This window comes from Macaca fascicularis, chromosome 11, assembly GCF_037993035.2.
Source record: "Macaca fascicularis isolate 582-1 chromosome 11, T2T-MFA8v1.1".
In the NCBI taxonomy this organism is placed as follows: Eukaryota; Metazoa; Chordata; class Mammalia; order Primates; family Cercopithecidae; genus Macaca; species Macaca fascicularis.
Window position 1 is genome coordinate 23,940,528 of NC_088385.1, and position 17,443 is coordinate 23,957,970.

Sequence of the window (17,443 nt, forward strand, 5' to 3'; positions counted from 1 at the left end):
TGTAAGCTTTTTGAAGTTCACTTTTCAAGTTTCTTTTCAAAAAGATTTTACCAAAATGGTTTTTCCATACAGATTGTCCCTGCTTATTCATATTTATCAGACATAGGGTTTTTTCAGTATTCAATAATTTATTGCAAAATGGTATCTCACTGTTTGTTCATTTTGATATATCTGATTGTAGATGGCATGTATGCTATTTTGACAGGAATTTATGATATAGTCCTTTAAAATATTTTGTATGATAGAAACTTTTCTTTTCTCAACTCTCTCTGGTTCTCTTGGGCTCAAGTCTAGAATAATACTTTTTATACTCAATGGCTAAAAAATGTGTGTCCTCTTGAACAGCACCAATGTGGCTTTGGTTTACTGTAACAGAAATACTAATTAGTGCTCAGTTTTCTGATATATGATCAATAATGTAGAAAACAAGATAAAGAGGTTTTCTGAAAATTTCAACTTTCTCATAGAATTCTGAAGTCATATATTCTCATATGATATAACAAAGACCAACCACAATACCTCAGATTTTCTTTGCAGCAACAGCATTCTCCTGTCCTCAACTCCTGCTAATTAAGTGTCTCCCGAAATTCCAGCTGTGACCTGCTTGGATCATCTTGCTCATCTGCCTTAGACCTCTAAAAATGTGTTCCCTGTTCTGTTGACTGCAAGCCGTCTGAGATTGTCTTGACACACTGGATATCTATAGCTGCCTAATAGTTTTTACAACACATTAAATATAAAAAACAAGTTTCTATAACAACCCAAAAGATCACACTAGCTCACCAGCATCCAAAGCAAGCAAATGTGAATTGCCAGAAAAAGAATTCAGAAGGTTGATTATTAAGCTACTCAAGGAGGCACCAGAGAAAGATGTAAATCAGCTTAAAAAATTTTTAAAAATTATAAGATATGGATGAAAAACTCTCTAGAGAAATAGATAACATACATAAAAAACAATAACCACTTCTGAAAATTAAAGATACACTTAGAGAAATGCAAAATACATGGAAGGTTTCAAAAATAGAACTAAACAAGTAAAAGAAGTAAATTTAGAGCTTGAAAATAAGACTTTTGAATTAACCCAATCTGATAAAGACAAATAAAAAAGATTAAAAAATGAACAGCCCTCAAGAAGTTTGGGATTATGTTAAATGACCAAACCTAAAAATAATAAGTGTTCCTGAGGAAGAAGGAAAATATAAATGTGTTGAAAATTTATTTGAGGAAATAATTGTGGAAAACTTTCCTGGCCTTGATAGAGATCCAGACATCCAAATACAAAAAGCTCAAAGAAAACCTTGGACATTTATCACAAAAACATTATCACCTAGGCACATAGTCATCAGGTTGCATAAAGTGAAGACAAATGAAAGAATCTCAAGAACTGTGAGGTAAAAGCATCAGGTAACCCATAATGGAAGACCTATCAGATTAATGGCAGATTTTTCAGCAGAAACCCTATAAGCTAGAGGGGATTGGGATTCTATCTTTAGCTTCTTTAAACAAAATAATTATCAGCCTAGAATTTTGTATCCAGCAAAACTAAGCTGTATAAATAAAGAAAAGTTAAAGTCTTATCCAAACAAATGCTGAGAGAATCTGCTACTACCAAGCCATTTCTACAAGAAATGCCAATAAGACGTTTTAAACCTTGAAACAAAACCTCAAAATACACCAAAATAGAACCTATGTAAAGCATAAATCTCACAGGGTCTATAAAACAATACACAATAAAGAAAAAATAACGTATTCAAGCAGCAACTAGCATGATGAATAGAATAGTACCTCACATCTTAATACTAATGTTGAATGTAAATGGCCCAAATGCTCTACTTAAAAGATGCAGAATGGCAGGATGGATAAGAATTCACCAACCAAGTATCTGCTGTCTTAAAGAGACTCACCTAATGCATAAGGATTCACATAAACTTTAGGTAAAAGGATGAAAAGAGATGTTCCATGCAAATGGACACCAAAAGTGAGCAGAGGTACTTATTCTTATATCAGACAAAATAGACTTTAAAGCAGCTGCAGTTAAAAAAGACAAAGAGAGACATTATATAATGATAAAAGAAATAACCCAACAGAAAAATATTACAATCAAAAAAGTATGCATTCACCTAACACTGGAACTTCCAAAATTATAAAAGAATTACTACTAGACCTAAGAAATGAGGTGGATAGCAATACAATAATATTGGGAAACTTCAATACTTCACTGACAGCACTAGACAGGTCATCAAGACAGAAAATCAACAAAGAAACAATGGACTTAAACTATACCCTAGAACAAACAGACTTAACAGATATGTAGAGAACATTCTACCCAACAACTGCAGAATATACGTTTTATTCATCAGCACATGGAACATTCACCAAAATAGACAATACGATAGGACACAAAGAAAGTCTCAATGAATTTAGAAAAATCAAAATTGTATCAAGTACTCTCTCAGTTCACAGTGGAATACAATTCTAAATCATCTCCAAAATGAACTCTCAAAGCCATGCACATACATGAAAATCAAATAATCTGCTCCTGAATAATCTTTGGGTCAACAATGAAATAAGATGGAAATTTAAAAATTCTTTGAACTGAATAATAATAGTGATGCAAACTAACAAAACCTCTGGAATACAGCAAAAGTGGTGTTAACAGGAAAGCACATAGCATTAAATGCCTACATCAAAAAGTCTGAAAGAGCACGAATAGACAATATAACATCACACCTCAAGGAACTAGAGAAACAAGGAAAAACTAAACTCAAGCCTAGTGGAAGAAAAGAAATAACAAAGATCAGAGCAGAACTAAATGAAATTGAAACAAAAAATATACAAAAGATAAATGAAACAAAAACCTGGTTCTTTGAAAAGATAAACATAACTGAATTTTTTTGAAAACCTTTATCTGTGCTTTCCCATCCTTCTGAAAGCCTTCTCATATTTCTGAGTGAATATCTCACATTGAAGGCCACTGGGGTAGAGGATTAATAGCTAAGATAGAAGAAGAGATACCAGATCTCTTTCTTTGTGCCAGACATGTTCAGAATTCATGAAGTTGATAATGGAGAGATTTTTGAAGGCATAGCTGATTCATTTATTCAATGTATTTATTTTCTATAATAATAATTTATTGTAATATTAAGTTACAATGAACTTTATTATAATAAAGCTAAATTTATTATAATAAATTAATATTAATGATGGTTAAGTTCCTATAATACATTATCTTAATTTATTTTAATATTAAGTTATTATAATAATAATTTATTTTCTATGTATAATGATTTATTCTTTGTGGTAATATGCCAAGCACTATACTAGAATCTGATGACTGATGAAAAAAGATGAAGTTCCTGATCTTTTGTTGATCATATTTATGGAAGAAAAGACAATATACAAACATATTTCATAAAATCATGTAATTTTAAGAGATGGGGGGTTAGGGCAAGAAAGTAGAAATTTACAAATGTTACATTTTTAAGTAGGTCAGGGTGAGCATCTGCAAAGCAATAATAATTGAGCAGAAAAACAATTGAAACAAAAAGTGGACGTCTGTAGATAAAACATTTCAAGTAAAAGGAAGAATCATGTAGCTTGCTTCATGGTCAAGTTTGACTCTTTAAACAAAATAAATGTTGACTGCTTCCTATTTGTATCACATGTATTGATGATTGAATAACTGCTTCACATACAATTACTGTCATCTTTCTTACCATTTAAAAATACTATTGCAGATTAAGTGTTTGTTTTTAACATCAGTTCATTGGTATGCATTTTTAAAATAGATATTTCATTTATTTATTTAAAACATATTTATTGAGTATCTTCTAGGTATGAGACACTATTCTTGGAACTGAGTATACAGCAGTGAACAAGGAAAACAAAAACCTATCTTTGTTCATCTGGAGATTCCTCTGCAGCATAACTTAATGGTTGTTGAGGCAAAGGAAGGCTGGCAGTAAACAAAACATGTGAGTAAAATTTATAGTATGATGATGAGAGAATAATAATTGAGTACCAAAGGGAGTAATATTAACAAACTGTTAGAGAAGACCTCGCTGAAAAAGGGTCATTTGTGTGGGTACTAGAATATGGTGAAGGCGTAAGCTATGCAGCTATAGGGAAAGAACATTCCAGACAGGAAGAAAACTAGGAACAAAGATCCTCAGTAGAGGATGTATAACTTATAAGGCCTTAAAGCTGTTCTTTTGATTTTTGAGTTGATCTGTGAAGCCAATGGGGGATTTGAGCAAAGCTGTGACATGGTATGACCCTCACTGATGTGTTAAGATTTACACAGGGGAATGAGGTTGGGGAAGAGGGGCTGTGAGTGGTCAAGAGAAAAGCCGAGATGCAAGTATGAGGGTATTGCAATAATTTAGGACCATCCTGAAAGTTGTGGAGGAGGCGAAAAATCATCAGATTCTGGGTATATTTTGAAATTAGAGCCTAATATGAGTGTGAGAAATAGAGAAGAATGATTCTAATATTGTGTGTGTGTGCATGTGCACGCATGTGTGCAACTGGAATGATAGAATTACAATGTATGGGGATTATTGTCTTCCCTGGACAATAATCCTTGGAAATGGGGATTATTAAAAGAGGAGAGGTTTGGGAAGGGAAGACAAAGATACCAGGTTAGAAAATCCTAAGTGTAAGATGCCTATTAGAGATATATAGGAAGATGGTGAGAAGTCAGTGGATAAATCTGGAGTTCATGAGTAACTTGGCTAGATAAAAAATTTTGGAATTATCAACATATGGATAGGATTTAAAGATTGGAGAATAGATGAAGTCACAAACACACGATAAGGTTATTTTCTGACATGCTTCAATTTGGAAGACAAAGATAAAGAATTTAGAGTAAATGAGGTGTAAATAGGTAAGTCAGTGAGTTAGAAGGCAAACCACAAAGGGTAGTGTCCTGCAAAGTTTTGCTTACGGAGGGAATTCTCAGTTCTGAAAATTGCTGCTAATAGCTCAAGTTAGATGAGGACTATTAGATGTAGCAGTTAGGTGATTTATGACTTAGGAAAAGTAGTTTCAGTGGAAATTTTGGTGGGCAAAAACCTGATAAGAGTATGCTCAAGGAGAATGGAAAGAGAGAGATTGAAAGCAATAATTAAACACGCTATTTCTCTGTAAAAATAACACAGAAATAGGGCAATATTAGGAAAACATGGGATCGAAAGAGAGATTTTTGGAAGATGAAAAAGTGACGGCATGCTTACACGCTGATGGAAACATTTCTTTAAAAAGAGGATGGTGATATCCTTAAAAACACAAGGGGAAGAGTCAATGTCATATGCAAGTGGAGATTGGCCTTAGCTTAAACTTGGGTAGTTCATGAAGGTAGACCATGTGATACTGGGGCTTTATGTAGATAAGTATGGTCAAGGAAGCTTTTGAAGTTTCTTCTTTATTTATTTTTTTTTCAGTCAAATAGGTCATCAGCTGAAGGTGGGGAAGAGATGTATTAGAATTTCAAAAAAAAAAAAAAGATGAAGGCACAAAATACTCAGAATGCAAAATGATGTAAACGACTTCTTGGCAAAATAAAAGGTCCATTTGGGCTTCCTAATCATACGTTTAAAGTCAGCATGGTTGAGAGATTTTCCTCAGTTACATTTAGCTTCATGAGGGAAATGTGCAGTTATTTGAGAGTTAAATTTCATCAAGATTGTGGCTTTCACATGCAATTAAAATAATGCTAAATAGTCAAAATTACATGAAATTATATAGAAGACAGTGATTACCATGACCATTAAATTAACCCAGATGTATAGATAAGGAACAGTGAAATCTCCGGCAAAATCAAATTGTAAGTTATATATCCTGGTCAGTGGAAGCATGTGGATCTAGGGTGTTACTGAGTGTGAGCTAGGAATGATAAAGAGTGGTGCTCCAATCTTTGATATTATGGAGAGATTACAGTGGTGTGAAGTCTAGGATATGCCCATAGCAGTAGGTAGAAGCCAAGATCATTGAGCAGAAGGCTAAAAATTAAAAAAAAAAAAAAAAAAAAAAAGAGAGAGAGAATTAAAAAGATTCTCTTCGTGGTCATCACAATCATGAATAATTAAAATAGTAGTAGCATTTTGAGAGAATGGCTTTGAATCGAGAGCTAAAATTGTCATGAAATGAGTGGGAATGACTGAGGGTGGATAGATGATTTCAACAAGAAGAATAAGTGATAGAGTCTTTTAATATGAGATCCAAAACTGTGGATTATGAGTGTAAAGGGAGGGGAAATGTAAAGGAACTAGCAAAGTGAGGCACATCGGAAACCAGTCCATCTGGTTTGCAGCAATATGGGGGATAAGGCAATCCCTGTGTATCACTGCTGCGGGAGAGGGAGTGTCTCAGGGAAGACCAATTTTTAAGTTCAAGCCAGAAGTGAAGCAAAATAACTTGGAGAAGAGGTAAAGGTAAGGGGAGTTTCAGTCATGATTAGTGATGAGTTCCAGAAAACTCAAGAGAAGAATTTCAGTCCAGGATTGGGAGCGAGAGAGAAGATGAGGGCAAAAATAGGAATGTGCAGAGCCTTCTGGGGATTAGAGAAGTGGTGATGAGTCATCAGGGAATCCTTACCTTCTTTTAGTGGTCACTAACATAAGAGAGATAATTGCCATGGTAATATTGGTCTTGATGATGCCAGAGCTTTGAGCATTGGTGGGTATAGAAACATGTTTGGAGAATAATATGTAGAATAGGGGTTCTTTCCAGGAGAGTGTAGCTTTCTGGAGCTGTCTCTTAATCAGCACCAATGGAACTGAAATGTTCAGGTACTGGCGGATCTGCTGAGAGCCTGATGGTTCCCTCTTGAGGTGTGCCTGTGGTACACACATGAGAACTCTGGGGCTAAAACCTATTGGACATATCTACAGGATACAGATCTCAGAGATTTTATTTGTACTCATTTAATATAAATTAACTGCTTTAAAAATATATAATATGCAAATCTCATACAATTAGTCTAATTAGGTATTGAATCTATAATGTGCCAGGCATTATGTAAGGCACTTTACATACACTAAATCTTTATTCCAAATATTGACTTCCTACTTTATAGATGAGCGCACTGATGCTCAGAAATAGTAAATAACTTACTGTTGTTTATACTGCTGGCACGTAGCAGAGACATATTGGCATTTAAGTCTTTCAGACTTCAAAGGCCATGATATTTCATCAGAGCTGTGATAGTTGTTCCTGCAAAAAATTCAGCTGATTCTTTCAATCTATTTTTGTCATCTAATTGATGCATGACTGTTAGCATAATATTGATCTTGAAAGATGTTTCACAACGTCTTTCCCCTGGTGTACTCTTGTTTTTCCATGATCCCACAAAATGAGCAGTCTAATTATTTACACAATTAGGAAGAGAAAGGGGCACAGAGAATGCTCTTTGATCTCTGAAAATATTGAAGAATTTTACAACTGGCACCTTTAGCTTAGGATTAAAAAGGTTGTTAGTTTGTACTGTTTTATCATCATTGTATATAATATATATATTAGTCTCCAAACATGTTGATGTGTTTTCAATGAAATAGGTGTCTGAGGAGAAAACCATTATCCTGAGAAAACCCAAACTGTATTCCCATTGTGAATAAAAGGAAGTCCATAAAAATGATGGAAAATGTTCTGCATTCCTGCTATGATATCCAAATCTGGCAGTACGTGAAAATTTTTCAAAGTGCTTATTTAAAAGGCATAATCTTTGGTCTCCTGAGCCAGAGTCTGCTGGGTATGGGACTGGATTGCTATTTTGACAACTCACCAGTAGATTCTTACTCAGCAGAGTATTTGGAAGCCTTACTCTAATGTTTTGGCCTTGGGTCTACATTTCTCAGTTTTGCACAATCATTCTTCCCCTCTACACTCTTTAGTTTGTCTCATGATCCCAATACTCTCAATAATTAACCAAGAATAGAACTAATCAATCAGATGACTGTGACACAGACATCAAATACATTTTGCTGCAACCATATCAACAAATGTCCCACGAATGATAAGGAGTAACCATATTCTCATATATGCATCCTCACATTACCACATATATATATGTGTATATATGTGTCTAAATGTAAGTGTGTGTATATATGTATACATGTATGTTCGTGTGTATATACACACACATATCTTCACACTTTTCTGAAGTATATATGTTTATGTGAGAGAAGGGTCTGTACTTTATTTCAGAAGAGAGCTTAATGTCTGCAGTATAATTGGGAGTCTAAAATGTTTGAGTTATTGAATTAATTAAACTTCATCTCTACTCAAGAAGACTTTGAGTTAAGCTCTTCCTTTCTCCAAAAGTCAAGTCAATAAAAGGAAACTGTGGTATTAATAATTCTTTCAGGTTTTGATGTAAAGAATCTATCATACAAAGCAGTCTTAATTTTCGTCATTCAGAAAAATGGTATTGCAGTTAATTTGGACTTTCCTATTCCAGATGGTATATCCAGTCTCCATATATACCGTATTAGAACCATACCTATGTACCAAGCAAAGAGGGTATATTTTAATTTGTAAATGCCAGTGTAACCTGTAAGAATATTTTTATGTGTCTTAAATTATTTCCTATTTGGAAGTTTTGAGTACCTTGAATAATTTATTGTATTCATATTTTTAAAGAAAAAAATCTTATGCCACCAACTTAATTGAATAAACAAGTAAAAGCCATTCCCAAAAGTAAGGTTGACTTGTTAAGATTAACATAAAATAATGTGAGAATTCTGAGAAATATAATCTTTAAATATTGGCAGCTGGGATGAACTCTTAAAACTAACTAGGTTTTATCTGTTTGACTAGAGCAATGACATAATAAGATGGTTAATCATCACTGGACTTGTTTTCAAAAAGCCAACTATTTTAAGAGGAATAAAGGGTGGACTTGTTGCAGTTGCTGTAGGATTCTAAGTCCAGGTAAGAACCATTGAGATTCTCTAATTTTAACGTATATTTTATGTAAGAAATTTTCACTAATTTCATGGAAAAAGATTTTGATGGTCTTGATAAATATTACAAATGTTATGCTCTGTGTCTTCCACATGCTTACATTCTGAGTTCTCAAAACATAGTAAATATTCTTTCTGGGAGTAGAAGAGCCTCAGATTTTTATACTGTTAAAAATAAAGTAGAGAAAATAATATCTTTATATTTTTAAATATAAAGTTTCAAATCTTGGTCTTATTAATTTCTAAACAAATAAAAATCAAGTCACAAAAATGAAGCTCTAGTTACCTTCTTAAAATATGCTACAGGATAATTATTTTTATCAACTACATTGACTGATCACACTAGACTCCTTATTTCTTTGATGTCTTCTTAGCTGGATGAAGGCGGCCAAGGGTGGGAGTAGAGGGAAGAGTTAATTGGCAAACATAAAAAAAAATAGGTGTCTCAAAGTCACATAACCACCTCAACTTCCTTATTTCAACTTAAGTTTGATACAGGGTGAAGGGAAATACATTTTCTAGATAATTTATCTCCAATTAAATAAGCAAAAAGTGTTCTCAGCACAGTTTTTGGCATGAACTAAGGCCTCGATAAGTATTAATTCCCCGCTCCAATTCAGAAAAGTGTCTGCCTTGGTAAGACAATTGTTTTTATTGTGAAAGTAAGGTGGAGATGGGGGATGTGTCCCCTATGAAAGGTCTAAGAAGTTAGCAAATGCTGTTTTTCCTTTTTGCTCCTCAGTTGCATAGGTACATGGTAGAAATTGGGTCACTTTGCCTAAACCAGTTTTCTATAACCCATTAAGTATTAAAAGCTTGACACAGATAAGTAGAGGCTGATAAGATTCTGCCCTGCACCCTACTCCTATCAGATTTGGAAGAACTGAATTATTCAGGAAAGAGATGCAATACTAAATCCAAATGCCTATGGCTCTGTCTATCTTATAAACAAACGGTGTCCTCAAAATTCATTTATGCAAATCATTTGAAGTTTAAGACAAAAAAATATGTTCAGAGAAAAATATGTTAAATGTCAAGGTGAATTAGAAAGTGTGGCATTTAGTCAAGCCTAAATTAATATTCCAACTTTCTAGTTACTTTGTAGTTACTTATTTAACATTTTGGTGACATGAAGAACAAAGTGTCCACCTCTTTTTCTCCATATTTTATCTGAAGATCTAGGAGAGAGATGTGGAATAGTTGTCTGGGGAAGTAGGGGAAATACAAAGAAAAGTAATGACTTTGGGTATATTCTCCACTGGCAGCGCAGGGTGAAAGATATCAACAGGAGGTAAATATGAAAATATTGAAGAGGTACAATTTGGATCAGCATTACGACCAAGAGATGGAAAAGGACATTCAGGATTGAAAGAAACATACAGGAGGGCAGAAAGCTTTCTTCTTGGGACTGTAGTTCGATGTGTCTGCAGGTGCTATGGGTATTTTGAGAATGGTTCTAAAATCACGGGCTTGGTTTAGGTTGTGAAGACCCTCAAATAGAAACCATGAATTTTATTTTGTGTGGTTAAAGGGATCTTTGAAAGTTTCTTAGGATAAATACATAGGATAGAAAGAAAGGTGGGAGACAGGACAAACAGAAGTTAATCAATTGAAATAAACCAGGATTGGAGTGGTGGGACAATAGCCTTCAAGACTTCAAGAATATTTGTTAGTAGAGAGAAAATAAAAGCCTAAAACTAAGGGAAGAGTATCCACCTTGCAAGTCATACAAAGATATTTGCTATTACATAATTTTTTTAAAAAAAAGGATTTCCTAATATTTAAATTATGAAGAAAGAAATAGAAACAGATATTCATGGAAAAAGTGGGGTGAAATTTATCAAAGGACAGCTTATTACCTTGAGACTAACCAGTCATTGACTTTTTCCTCACTCACTGAACCCAGAAACCCGACCTATCTAGGTACAGGCATGCATAAAACACACACACACACAAAATGTAATAATTGGAGTTCACTTAGAGGCACACATATATGGGTTTCTGTATTCAACCATATGTATATATATACTCACATATACATAAGTGATAATATCCTATTTATTGCTTCCACATTTATGCACTATCCCTTAAATATGTATTATAATATTTATATTATTCAGAATCAATAAGCCCTTGTTGAATAAATTAGTGAATGAAATATGGAGTCGAGCCGCATTATTCACAAATTCTATGTAAGAAAATTTATCTACTCACTAAAATTCCTTTGTGACATCAAAATGAATACTGCTGGGCTTTCATGGGCATTCACATGCATGTGCAAAGTGGTGAAAAATTTGAGCTGCCATGTTCCTAACTGAGGTTGAACAAAGTGAAGCTCCGTCTTCCTGTTTCAGCTCACATATGATAAACAAATATCCTTTTCACAGTGTGTTTGTTGCCACATTTTTGGCACTTCTGTGTTTTGTGTTTCTGAGTTTAATGTTTCAAATGGGCCCCAAAGATGGTGCTGAGTGCTGTCCGGTGCATGAGAGTAACCGAGGGAAAAGACACATATGCTGTATAAGCTTCCTCTAAGCCTGAACTGCAGTGTTATTGACAACTAATTCAATGTTAATAATCAAGAGTATGTATTAAATAAAGTGTCTTTAAACAAAACATACAGAAAACACAGTTCTCTATTGAACATTTTACAAAAATATTGTGACCAGAGGCACACAGGCACGTAACTACCCTGACATCTCTCCAAGGAACAACCTTGGAGAGATGTTCAGTGTTCCCAGCAACTTTATTAAACATAACTATTGTAACAAGTATCAACTGTACATATAACATATATCACACATATTTTATAATTAGTGCCCTATTTAATATCATGTATCTATGCTGTGTCTGCTTATATAGATATCTTAGATACATAAATATGTATTGTTTACACACATATGAACTAGAATGTATTTCTAAAACTCCGTGAAGAACACATTGTATTCTATATAAAAGAGTCAATTGAAGTAAAAAGTGAAGTCATTTTACTAGTCTTTAAAATAGGACCTTAATGACTTTCAAAATAACAATTTCCCTTATACGTTGACTCCAAAACTCTAGTTGTTGAACTTATTCTACAGATATGGCCACAAAAAACCAAAATGGCACACAATATATTAAGAACATCTTTAATATGAAATGATTAGATACAACCTAAATGCTGAATAATATAGAACCAGTTACATATATTATGGACAACTTAATACCCTGCTACCATAAGAAAAATGAGAAAGACTTTTATTAACACAAAGTTAACTATATAGAGAAGATAAAAAGGTAGAAAATAATGTTTAAGGTATGCTAGGACTTGTGTTGAAAAGGAAAATATTATGTACTTACTGAAAAATGCATATTATATTTCTGGATAAGGGGACAAGAGTCAGAGGAAGAATCTTTGGTTTTTTTTAATTTGCATTTTCAACTATATGCATTTTCTCTTGGAAAAGAAATGAACAAAATCAAAATAAAGTAACATCATGATGGTGGTAAAGTCAAGCAATACCAGAGTTGCTCTGAGAAGTACTAGGAGTACACTTTGCTCTTTTTAACAAATCCAAATTCTGTCTGCCTTTTGAGCCTGATTCCAGTGGTGTCTCCTTTATTAAACTCTGAGGCCATTCTGATTTAATTGTTTATATTGTTTTTGTATCCATTTTGAATATCTACTCTGTGCAAGGGACTAATTGGCACATTTTAAAACTATAAGGATAAAGAAAACATATATTTGCTTTTATAAATTTTACAATATAGGTGTGTAGAAAAGATAATTTAAGTTTCTATAATGTAAAATGTTTGTGTAATCTGGCGTGTGATTCTATATTACCTATTTGTTTCAAATTTCTCTCCACAAATTTATTTTTCTATTAAGTTATAATATCCTTAGGCTAGAATTTGTGTCTGTCTTTCCTATTTTTGTGTCCAGCATTGATCTAGCAGAGTGGTCAAGACATAGTAGACCCTGAATGAATGTTAGTGAATGGTTGATTGATTGATGATGGCCTTGTGGCTTTTCTTATTTCTAAATTATATACTGTAAAAAATAAAATAAACTATATTTTTTCTTCCTTAATAGGTGATTGTTTCAAACGAAGCATCAACAACAACTGAAAATATTCATATGATATCTATATTTCAATCATGGACCAAAATAAACATTTGGATAAAACAGCAGAGGCACAATCTTCAGAGAATAAGAAAACAAGACACTGCAATGGATTGAAGGTGGAATAAGTTTTATGTTTTTGAGCTAAAATACGTAAACAGGGAACTTTAATGTATAGAAAGCAAGTTGTTAAAAAGAACATTATATTTCAAATTATGATTTTCAATTGAAGCATATATTGAAATATTAACATAATGATTCATACCTTCATTTCAACCAGTCTTTTAATCTGATCAAGTATTTCTTTGGTGAAATTTTTGATACTTAAAAGTTTATCAATGTAGAAAATGTAGAAATATTTTGATAGCTTCTCTTTGGTTTTGGATTGATCACGAGATACTTACGAATGTGATTAAAAATAAAAATGCAAAATGAATAATATGTTAAAAATTCTTGAAATTAACTTAGAAACTTAGAAAATGTCTTGGGACTCACTTTGTGATACTGTCTTATTTAAAAATTCTTTTAAAAAAAAACAACATTTAAAAAAATTCTGATAAGTAATTTAGGCTCATGGAACAGAAGTCTATGATAGTCAAAAACCTGGCTCAAAGACCTGTTTGATGATTTAGAAAAGATATATAATTTTTTCATTTGCGAGCTGATAAAAGTAATAATTCTGCCTTTTGCTTTTGACACAAACTGTATTAAATGATACAGGTGAGGTGTTAAGTGATGCTGGCATTTTTATAAACAGGAAGGAGTACTCCTAAGCACAATGCTAAATGGGAAGCCAAGACTCAGAAAAGTTAAGAAATTTACCTGAAGTCATGTACATACATTGTGAATTGAAAACCCTGGAACCCAAGTCAAAGCCTTTAAATCCCCATACGGAAGTCTTGAGGAAATCAACAAATAAATAAGGGTCACCTTTTAGCAAATGTTTTACATTTTTTATTTAGTCAAATTTGTAGTCTTATATACAGCTGAATAAAGACCACCAAGATTGGAGTCGATTGCAATAATGTGATAAAAGGTTCCTTTTAACTTCGTCCAGGGAACATAAAATTTGTTTTCTGAGATCACTGATAAAATCTTCTCTGATGAAATATTTGAGTATTATTTAGGCAGAATGGCAGACATAAGGAAAAAGTACTGGTTAATGCAAGTGAATTATGTTCTATATTCTAAGGGTAACATAATGTACTGAATTGTTTTTATTTTGAAATACTGAGTGTTTCAGTGATTTCACTTACATGTGCACAGCAAAGTGGCAGCAAATTGCCTGGAGCAATAACATTTCCAGAGTGATCCCTTATAGCATATCTGGAGAAGCTGGGAGTTAGGGAATTAGCATTGTATGGAAAGGACCTTAACTGCAGCCCAATGAAGACGACCAGAGCTAGAGGAAGATACTGGGATAAGACTGACATCACTAATGCTGGTATTTCAGAAACATCGCTAAATTGGTTAATCAAGTCTACAAGTGATATTTAAAATAGTATTTTCACTAACTTAAGTTGTTAACATTGATATGTTGTTGAGAAAGAATATTAAACTCAACAATCATTTTACAATAATTCTATAAAGACCTGTGTGCCTGTAGTTGAAGTCTGTTGCATTTCTGAGCTTACTTTTTATTCATGAGGAATGAAAACATGATGAAAGAAAATTTTTTAAATGAAGGGTATTTTAATTTTTTATGAAGTTTAGGACTTCAAAGTATTAACAAAAGTTGTTGAAAATATATTGACTTTTACTTTCATTAAATTACATTTTATCTGATTTCTTAATTTTCTGTATTTGAAATATTATGAATTAGAGATATCTCTATAGATAGAAAGATAATGAAAACATAATGGTAAAACAAATGTAATTCAGGAGCATAAAAAAAGATGAGAGAAACCTTAATAATAGTAGCTAACATTTATCGAGCATTTACTATATATGCCAGACATTGGTTTAGTGTTTTACTTTTGCTAACAGATTTTTTTCTTACCACAATTCTATCAACTGGATGCTATTATCTCCCCTTTTCAGATGAAAAAAACCTAGACATAGAAGTGGCAAATGTCTTCTCCTAGGTCTCAAAGTTGGTAATTGTGTACACTGAAGGTCTGAACTCAGGCAATCTGATTCCAAATCTTATGCTCTCAACTCTATCCCATATCGCTAAAATAAATGTGGATTTTTGTAATATTAGTACCTCAAGATGTTATGGCAAGCAGGGTTTTATAAGTGCTCTCTTTAATAACTTCCCCCTACTTCTAAAAAATTATCTTAAGATTAAATTATTGAGTGTCAAGCAACCATGGATTCTAACACTTGCTAACATGCATACACACACCCAAATATACATGTTGTTACTTACTTACATGTACAGACTCAGCAGGTGGCAATGTATAAGTGCAAATTGATAATGTATCCATGTAAATAAAAACAATACTTTCAGAAATCAAATACTTGGATTCTTTTCTACCCCTTCTCCTCAATTTTTGTACTGAACTAACTACATTACATAGAACCTGCTAGTATATGCCTCATCATTATGCTCGTCATTTCTTTTCTTCAAATTTAAACTCAACAAGATACAGGAGAAGATTTAAACACAATCCAAAGAAAACAGGAAAACATTTCAAGAGTTTAAAGATGACATAGTCATTTTAAGAAAGAATCAAAATTAACTTCTGAAATTAAATATTTTACTACAGGAATTTCATAATACAATTATAGTAATTAACAACAAAATAGACCAAGCTTAAGAAAGAATCTCAGAGTTTAAAGACTACCCCTTTGAATCAACACAAGCAGACAAGATTAAAAGAAAAATATTAATGAACAAAATCTCTGAGAAATATGGGATTATGTAAAGAGACTAAACCTGTGACTCACTGGCATTCCTGCAAGAGAAGGAGAAAGAGTAAGCAACTTGGAAAACGTATTTGAGGACACAGTCCGTGAAAAATTTCCCAATCTTGCTAGAGAGGTCAATATGCAAATTCAAAAAATTCAAAGAATCCCTTCAAGATACTATACAAGATGGCCATCCAGAAGACACATAATCATCAGATTCTCCAAGGTAAACATGAAAGAAAAAAACCTTGAAGGCAGCTAGAGAGAAGGGGCCCCATCAGTCTAACAATAAATCTTTCTACCAGCTAGAAGAGATTGGGGACCTAATTTCACCATCCTTAAAGAAAAGAAATTTCAACTAAGAATTTTATATTCTGCCAAACTAAGCTTCATAAGTAAAGAAAAAATATTCTTTTCAGTCGAGCAAATGCTAACAGAATTTGTTAACCATTAGACCTGTCTTACAAGAGATGCTTAAGGGAGTCCTAAACATGGAAATGAAAGAGTGATACCTGTCACCACAAAAATGGACTTAACTACAGAGCCCACTGACGTTATAAAGCAATTATGCAATCAAGTCAACATAATAACCAGCTAACAACATTATGACAGAATCAAATCTTCATATATCAATATTAATCTTGAATGTAAATGGGTTAAATGCTCACACTTAAAAGGCATAGAATAGCAAGTTGGATAAAGAAGCAAGACCCAACCATTTCGTTGTCTTCAAGAGGCCCAACTCACAGGTCATGACATCCATAAGCTAGAAAATTAATAAATTGAAATAATATTTATCTCAGAGTTGTCAGGATATTTATAAGGTGCTTAGCACAGTGTTACATAGAAACTCAATAAATTGGAAAGTTCCAACATAATAGCATTATAGTTGCTGCCCTTTTTTTGAGACAGGGCTTCTGTTACCCAGGCTGGAGTGCAGTGGCATAATCTTGGCTCACCGCAAACTCCACCTCCTAGGCTTAAGTGATTCTCCCACCTCCTGAGTAGCTGGAACTACAGGCACATGCCACCTCACCCAGCACTTTCTTTTTTTTTTTTTTTTTTTTTTTGTATTTTTAGTAGAGATGAGGTTTTACCTTGTTGCCAGGCTGGTGTTGAACTCCTAGGCTCAAGTGATCTGTCTGCCTTGGCCTCCCAAAGTGCTGGAATTACAGGTATGAGTCATTACAGCTGGAAGCTGTTTCTTTTTAAAGTGACTACATTAATTTACTTGATCACAAGTAATATGTAAATGAAAATTGGAGTATACATTCGCTCCAACATTTGGAATTATGTGACTTCTAGATTTTTGCAATTTAAGTAGGCATAAAATGGTGTTTTATTTTGGTATTTGTCTGTGCTCCTTGATTCTTATAAATATTATATTATCATGAAATCCATTGCTGAATGCAAGTGGGGCTGGTTACATTTGCCTATTTCCAAGTTTTAGTACATTTATTTTTTTAATATATTTTATCAGTTTAAGGACTTATTTGTAATATCTTTGTCTGATCTTGGTATTAGG

At 33.2% G+C, this 17,443-nt stretch overlaps 1 protein-coding gene across 4 annotated transcripts in view; it reads left to right on the forward strand.

The window, feature by feature from the left end:
- The window catches only part of SLCO1B1 (solute carrier organic anion transporter family member 1B1), a 120,741-nt gene that overhangs the window by 16,706 nt on the left and 86,592 nt on the right, over positions 1 to 17,443 (forward strand). For 2 of the 4 annotated variants that reach the window (XM_074006354.1, XM_045364830.3), the window contains 3 exons: positions 3,835 to 3,974; positions 8,815 to 8,928; positions 13,036 to 13,184. The exons of 1 other annotated variant lie outside the window; for it this stretch is intronic. In XM_074006354.1, the coding sequence (XP_073862455.1) occupies positions 13,101 to 13,184 (84 nt within the window). In that variant the 5' untranslated portion in view covers positions 3,835 to 3,974; positions 8,815 to 8,928; positions 13,036 to 13,100. Of the gene's footprint in view, positions 1 to 3,824; positions 3,975 to 8,814; positions 8,929 to 13,035; positions 13,185 to 17,443 lie in introns of all 4 variants that reach the window. One more of the 4 variants, XM_074006353.1, reaches the window with a different exon arrangement.